Source organism: Fusarium poae (genome assembly GCF_019609905.1).
Source record: "Fusarium poae strain DAOMC 252244 chromosome Unknown contig_6, whole genome shotgun sequence".
Taxonomy (NCBI): Eukaryota; Fungi; Ascomycota; class Sordariomycetes; order Hypocreales; family Nectriaceae; genus Fusarium; species Fusarium poae.
In genome coordinates, this window is record NW_025408663.1 from 136,244 (window position 1) to 144,020 (window position 7,777).

Sequence of the window (7,777 nt, forward strand, 5' to 3'; positions counted from 1 at the left end):
TATCCTCAACCTGGAAATGTCGCGTTGTGCGCCTCGATGGTCTGTGCACGATGACACAAGCCAATAGGGGTGTTGCAAAAGCTAATTAGAGTAGATCCAACAAAAGTAGATAAGATTATCTAATCTTATCGGATAAGCATGCCACACGGCCGATAGCATTTTAGCTATCGTGATATCACATTTAGCTGAAAAAAGTGTGATATATATTCACGGTGATATATATCACTTTAGCACTTTAGCACAGTGTGATATCACTTTAGCATATCAAAATACGCAAGTCTGTTATACCCTGTCTCCCAGAGCTGCTTCACCGCAGATTGTGCGTTATCAAACTACATTTGTTTTTCTTTTCCGGCTTGGAGTACCCATTCTTGCCTGAACCATGCCCACTTTCGATATGGGTCGAGTATCTGAGCTGCATAGTACGCTGGTGGAAGGTCAGTATCTTCAGGGAATCGATTCTGCCATTGATAATAAATAGCTCTTGCTTATGCTTTCCGGCTGCACACTCGTGGCAGTAATACACTTCTTTCTTATCACTGTCTCGGATGTAGCGAAGACCATACTTCCATACATATGATGAGCCCAGACGGGCTGCTTTCTTTGTGGTCTTTTCGCGATTCAAGTACGTGATGTTGTCTTGTACAAATTCGTCTGGAGGCTCGGGATACTGAAGGGGAGCAGGTGATGGCGTCGAGACAAGTAGTGTGGGAGCAGGCGACGGTGTAGGAGTCTTGAAGGATAATGGCGTTGAGCTCGTAGCCGGAGAGGACGGCGAGGTTGGAACTGGATATTCCATATGTGATACCTCAATACCGTAAATAGGTCAACTACGTGTTGTAGGATTGTAATTTTAAGCCGAGAAAATTCTTGACCTTGAGGCGCTAGCCAGTTTGGTCCTTAACCCAACCGCCTAGCGCCACCAACTCAGCCTATTTTTAGCCCATTTTAGCCTTACTGGTATGACTTGGTATACCGGTAATACCATGGTATTGAGATTTCTTCAAACCATACCAAGTCTTGGCGGTATTTACCATACCAATACCAACTCATACCAGACCATTCTGATCACTGGCTTCAGCAGTCTCAAAATTTTCGAATCGTCCCCAGAGTTTCTAGATGTCCCTGATATCGAGCGTCCCAAGAACGCACAGGGAGATGAAGATGCTTTGGTAGCGTACACAATCATGGTGAACGATCTCAACCAGATTAGGTCCTACATCGGATGGATTTGGTCCAATTACCGAGATGGATGTTTCGATCTCGCCAACGATGCTGTTGCCACGAATACTGGGATCGATCTGGCACGCAATCTTATTGAGCAAGTCCTCTCAATTTTTAAAGATCATGGTGGTACCAGTACTATGCTGGGGAAGTTTTCTTTTATCTGTCGTAGACGAGATAGATTTTCACAGGATGATATTCTTTCATGGGGCCCAGCCGGTAAAAATGAAAATATTTATGAGGTCGCGGACAAAACCTACCTGAATGCCAGTCTGTTGCTTGATGGCCTGGCTAGGGTTTTACCTCCAAATGATTCACCAATCTACAAGGAAGGCATTTTTGGAACGTACGATCCCCAGAGTGATCGAACGTCCAAGAAAGGTCGAGCCGAATTCAAAGAGGATCAGATCATCCTATCCGAGTTCTTCACCGAGGCCGCCACGCTCGCTCGTCTTGTTCCTAACTACCCAGTTGAAGACAACTTCATTCGAGGAATCCGAGAGTTGGATGCCACTGGAAACGTACCTTTCCACCTTGTCTACGCCGACCAAATCCTCTTGGACGTTCATCACATCATCAGAGATCACGCATCCAGTGCATTAGACAGTCTGCTCAAACACACGATTGCGATGGCTTGCGAGCTGAGTAGCCATATCGAGTTTCATGAGAACTTGAGAATTAAAAACTGACCTGCTTCAAATGAGCGCGCTCTCCGCGTGTTTAAGAATTCCTTACAATGGTTGGCTCTAGATCCAGTCTTCCTTGCCAAATAAAGAGTCTCGCAAGGAGCTGGAAGCCTAGCCATGGAATCTGGAAGACACCGCGTACTTGTTCACTCCCCAATACTCTGCGGGCTTGTGCTATACCACTTTCGATCTAAGATGTATAATCTTGGCATTGCCATCATGAACTCCTGGGGCTCGATCACGTACCCTGCACATCTGTATAATGCCCTTCGAAATGAAGGCCTTCTCCATGGACAATGGAAAGATATGGACGTTGTCCAAACCTTGCTGGGAAGCTTCAACGCGCTGTTCGCCTGGAAGTCCGTGGGCGGGGTCTGTGCACTATTGCAGAATCGGTTGTTGTTGAGCTGGTCGCTTCAATTAATAAAGTGATGAATCGATGAATCAATGTATCATTTATGGCTCCGTTACATTACTATCGCCTCTTCGCAAGCCGATACGATACGGGGTAGCCAAGCTATTCCTTTCTTGAATATTTCTGAGCCAAGACATTTTAAGCGGGACTGCACCATTCCGCTTTCGATTTTGCCCTGTGCCAAGGCTTTATAGTGGATCCGCGCTTTTTCTGTTTGGGTTTTTTTCTGAGCCAAGACTTCCTTGTGTCAATCAGATGATTGTTTCAAACTCTCTCATAACTCATGCCACAAAGTAGTAAAAAATATGGGACTGGTCTCAACGACCTACGAAAATTCTGTTTTAATCCCGGTATCACTTCCGTGCCGTTCTCTGAAAATTCTGTTCTCTGAACGGCCGGTCATCCCGAGCCCCAACATCGCTATATGAATGCTCTGCGGGGTCAATCAGTTATGTGTATAAATACCCCAAGGGATGCAGTATCATTTCCAGACACCAGCACCTAAGCAATTCGACAACTAAATAAACATGTCATCATCTCGTCGACCCTCCCACCAAACCCACCTCAAGGAGGCTAAAGACCTGGAAGAACAACTCTCCAGGAAGACACAAGAGGCATTGCGTCAGAAGAAAGATTATGAAGCTGAACTTGCGAAGAAGGACGCTGAGATCAAGACTCTGAAGGAAGAGATCTTAGTGCTGCAGATTGAAAATGCGGTCTCTGAGCGAGGCAATCAAGGAGATTGCCGATGTTGTTAACCCTAAGCAAGAGGAGGAGTGAAACAAGTCGCAGGAGACGGAGTGTTCTCAGTGTAAGATAAGAAGATTTTTTGTTACGACCCAACAAGTCGTCACGCACGTAAGGTGGACATCCCCATTTTTCGCACCAATAAGTAGTTACCTACCCTGTAGAAGTCGAACGCACGCCATACGACTTGCATACCATCAAGTATATATACATTCCTTTAGCACTAGATATAACTTAGCTCACCAGCTATCAATAAAACATCTTTACCTGAATACGCCTTACCCGCTTTATTCAGTATTAAGAGACGTGACACTTCGCAACGCTCAGTATCACAACGCCCTACGCATCTGCCAACATAAACCTAGTACGGACTAGTTTATCCCTTGGGAACCCCAACCGTCACAATTTTGCAACTAGGTAAATGTATCAAATGCGTTTGACCTAAACAGTTGAGCTTACATGTTAATCATTGCCGTGAAACAATTGCGTAAGTTATTGACCAATAGACCCCTGCTGCGCTATACGGCAAAAGACTAGGATGTAAGGTCCCTGACCTTACACTGCATTCTCATATATATAGCTATAGCGCCCCCAGGATCAGGTTCAGATTCGGGCTCAGACTCAGGTTGTGACGCGCCTTTCAATTGACCACGGAGCGTGGACTCGCGTTTCCTGTAAAATTTTGCGCAACTGCGAATTGACTCGCCACTATTGATTCTTTCACGGATTTCTTCCTGACCACAATGTCGAGCGTCATCAGAAGTACTCATATTAAAAATTTGGATTTCTTTCTGATATTATTTAATGGTGTTGTGATGATATTTACAGAAAAGGGGTTGGGAAATTACGGTCGCAGGGAGTGCGCAGACGGTGGGGGTGCGCGGAAAGTGGGTACGCGACACAACCCACTCAACTTCTGAACAACTCAAAACACTATGTACATCGCCATTCCCGACACTAGATACACAAATAAACATTCCCCTTCCAAATCGAGTCCCTTACCCAGTCAACTTCTTGACAACAAAAGTTGTTCCGAGCTTCTGAGTCTCTGGATCATTGGGATACTCAAGATGCTGAGCATTGATGCCATACCCATGTGTCGTATCACAGACTCCATCGCCCTATTCACATTAGTCAATACCATCCAAAACCCAGCTTGATAAGAACTTACAAAGATACAAACATCAAGCGTGCGAGAGACCCAGTTCTGTGGAATACCTCCACCCCCAAAAGCCTCAAGCCCATTGACATTCTGAGTCGTCGTACCACCATTGTTATCAACATTACACGCCAACCCGCTCTTATGCAACGGGTCACCAATCAGAAACACCCCCTTAACAGCATCCCCAGCATTCCCCGTCAGCTGCGACAACGCGTTCACGGTCGCCGCAGCGCCCTGGGAGTAACCCTCCAAGATGAAACATTCACTAGGGTTAGACGCCAAGACGCTCTTCACCTCGCGGATGATGTCCTGCGTTCCCTGTGCAGAGTTTTGGTCCCAACCGGCGGGGTACACAGTGTTGTAGATCTTGCCGCCGGGGAGTTGGGATGTGATCTGGGAGTTCATGGTGCGGAAGCCAGCGGAGGGACCTTGGAGTTCGCCGGTGCCGCGGGTATTGATGATGGTGTAAGATATACACTTTGCGGCTCTTAGGTTAGGAGCGGCGGCTACGCAGCCGGTAAGGGCGAGGAAGGTAATGAATTGTGAAAGCATAGCTGATACTTGGCTTTAGTATTGTCAAGCGTAGGTAATGAATGATGAGTGTTGGGTCGGATTGGAACCGAAGGCTTGGCAGCCCTGATACTTATAGACCACCATCACCGTGGCCAAAGCTATCATCCACCATCTCAAACAACTTTGCCGAGGTTTACAGCAGGCCGATTCAATATCGGCGGGGAAGAGCTGCAGTACATAATGCCTCTTTGAGTTAGCTTAAAGTGGCGCGCGCTACCCAATTCCGTGAGTTTGTACGGTAGTCTCAATCCCTCTCTAACCCACTTCTTCGGCACACTCATCCGATCACACATGGTCGATCCTTCTCGGTACATCATCTCGTCTCACTGCCGTGATGACTCCACGTTTTCCCCTTACTACTGACTTTAGCTTCTGCCTGGCCTACTATTGGCTTTAGCTTCTGTCCAGCCGGGTTTAAAGTTTGAGCGTGGCGTTTCAACTGATTTGCGTTTCCACAGCATCGGAAATGTCTAGCCGAAAATAATGTCGCTAACCGGAAACGTTGTCGATCATAGCTGTCTATGGTGTTTTGTTCCGGATCGTCTGTATCAGGCTCGCCGGACGTAAAGTCAAAGCGCACCCCCATAAAATGCCCAGCCCCGTGTTTTAGGTGCGATTCCGTGTCGACAAACCTCGGCCCGACACTTCAACGACTATTCTAGAATAAGGAGTTTTCTCGGCATTCAGATGAAGTCATTTGAGATGCGATTCTGTTATCTTTGGGCTGGGCACGGAGTTCTCTAATTTCGTCACGGCATATTTCTTACCTATCATCATTAATAACCCCCCTGATATACCGTATCGCCGGCTCCGTCTCCAACCAAGAATAACACGAGTTGCGAAAGATAAGCACTGCCTCCTCGCGCGACCCGAAAGAATAAGCGCTTGGCACATCATAAGCATACAGGTTCGGGTTCTCGATGCCTTGACCATTTTGTACAACTGCAGCACCTGGCGTTTCAGCTCCGCAATCAAGTCCTTGTAGTCGTCTTTCGCACGATATCCGGCCGCTGTAGAAGAATGTCGCCCATTGCCTCCTGCAAATAATCATATCTCTCTTCATCCGTAGCGTTGGGTTTCTTCTGCAAAGAGCCCTGCAGTGACTCTAGATCCTTCATCAAACGGATCTTGATGAGTGTCAGGGCCATTTTGAAGGAGACGTCGTAGTAGTAAGACTTCTCGATAAGTTTATTAAATCGAGGTACCTGGACCCAAGTTAGCCGAGGTCAATCACCCCTACAGCTAATCCATTATACGAGAAACTACCCCTATTGAGCACGTTTTCTACAGGTTTCCTGCTTTGTTTTTGCCAAAAAAATAAAATTTGACGATGTCAGCCAAACCAGGCCAACCAGGCCAACAGCAGCAGCTCGAGGACCGTCTTTTTCGCCATTTCAGAGGCTGGAATTGGTCAGAACGCGCTCGTGATACTAGCTCTTGGCTGTGGGACTTTGGCTACGATATTCAACGTCATGGCTTACGCAAATGGGCTTGCAAGGACTGTATCCTCGGAAATCGTCCCATTATCGCGACTTTTACCTCTTCAGGTCTCCAGAACGCGGCAAATCATCTATGGCGTGAGCACAAAACACCAGCACCAGAGGGAGAGAAAAAGAGCACAGCACAGCTCAAATCCGAAGGCGCACTGAAATCGAGCCAGCCGACTATTGCCTCTGTTTTGAAACTGGACGTCAACAAGCCTACGGAACAGAATATCGCGAATAGCTTCATCTCACGCTTTGATAAGCAACACTTTCAGCGTATGCTAGTCGAGTTAATCGTCAGTAGCAACCAGTCATTTTCCTTCGCCGAGAACCCCATCCTCCGAGAAATTTTCGACTATTTGAGTCCCTCCGTTTCGATCCAACACGCCAACTTGAGTGCCAGGGCTGTCCGATATAAGATCATTCAAGAGTATAACCGCCACAAGCAGACGGTTATCGAGGTGCTGAGGAACTCCCCTGGAGCGCTTCATATCTCATTTGATGGCTGGACGTCTCGAAATAAGCTTGCCCTGTACGGTATTACTTGTTTCTTCAGAGATGAGAAGAATCGGCCATGCAAAATCATGATTGGGGTTCCGGAGGCTCATCGTCACTTCGGCTCAACGATCGGTGGGGAGGTTCTCGACGTCCTACACACTCTTGGCGTGAGTCCAGAGAAGATTGGCTATTTCACGCTCGACAATGCTGAAAACAACGATACTGCAATGGAGGTCATTGGTGCTGAACTTGGGTTCGATGGCCGACTACGCCGAGGACGCTGTATTGGCCACACAATTAACTTGTCAGCCAAGGCGCTCTTGTTTGGCAAAAACGCTAACGCGTTCGAGCAGCAATTATCAGGTGCAGAAGCGTTGTCTGATACTGAATACGCTCAATGGCGCAAAAAGGACCAGTTGGCAAGTTACACAATATCGTAGTTGATGTGCGTATTAGCCATCGGCTAATTTACTTATTCAAGGAGGTCCAGAGGGTAAGCGGTCTTACTAAATCCTATTCGTCTCATACTAATTTGGTGTATCTAACAGGACGAAATTAATCGCGCCGCCACCCTTAAACTCCGATCGAAGAAACCACTCAAGCTAATTATCGATAACGACACGCGTTGGCTGTCACAACTCTACATGATCCGCAGGGCTCTACGGTTGAAAACCTCTATCGAACTCCTACTGATCAAGTATAAGGCGCAATGGGAGGACGAAAATCGGTCTAAAAATACTGGCCAAGTAACGCAAGCCAAGTTGGCGAAAAAACCACGCATCCTCCGAGACGAGAATCAGCTAACAGACAAAGACTGGGAGGTTCTTTACCATTTGGAGGCTATTCTGACTGTTTTTGAGACCGCGGTAAAGACGCTTGAGGGTGATGGACACATCCGCAGGCGTAAGCAAGGCTGGACTGGCTCCTACGGCAATATCTGGGACGTAGTGCTTGGCTATGAATTGCTGCTTAACACACTGGAAGAATA

At 47.1% G+C, this 7,777-nt stretch overlaps 4 protein-coding genes across 4 annotated transcripts; 2 read left to right on the forward strand and 2 right to left on the reverse strand.

Moving 5' to 3' along the window:
* Positions 1–307: 307 nt before the first annotated feature.
* FPOAC1_014055 (uncharacterized protein) lies at positions 308–799 on the reverse strand (the record flags this gene model as incomplete). Its single annotated transcript, XM_044858379.1, has 1 exon — positions 308–799. The coding sequence occupies one exon, from the start codon at positions 797–799 to the stop codon at positions 308–310; it is 492 nt and encodes a 163-aa protein (XP_044700665.1).
* A 187-nt stretch (positions 800–986) lies between these two features.
* FPOAC1_014056 (uncharacterized protein) lies at positions 987–1,913 on the forward strand (the record flags this gene model as incomplete). Its single annotated transcript, XM_044858380.1, has 1 exon — positions 987–1,913. One exon carries the CDS (start codon positions 987–989, stop codon positions 1,911–1,913), a length of 927 nt encoding a protein of 308 aa, XP_044700666.1.
* A 939-nt stretch (positions 1,914–2,852) lies between these two features.
* Positions 2,853–3,704, forward strand: FPOAC1_014057 (uncharacterized protein; the record flags this gene model as incomplete). The annotated part of the gene is made up of 3 exons (XM_044858381.1): positions 2,853–3,075; positions 3,579–3,612; positions 3,668–3,704. 3 exons carry the CDS (start codon positions 2,853–2,855, stop codon positions 3,702–3,704), a joined length of 294 nt encoding a protein of 97 aa, XP_044700667.1.
* Positions 3,705–4,070: 366 nt separating this feature from the next.
* Positions 4,071–4,786, reverse strand: FPOAC1_014058 (uncharacterized protein; the record flags this gene model as incomplete). The annotated part of the gene is made up of 2 exons (XM_044858382.1): positions 4,071–4,193; positions 4,244–4,786. 2 exons carry the CDS (start codon positions 4,784–4,786, stop codon positions 4,071–4,073), a joined length of 666 nt encoding a protein of 221 aa, XP_044700668.1.
* Positions 4,787–7,777: the final 2,991 nt, after the last annotated feature.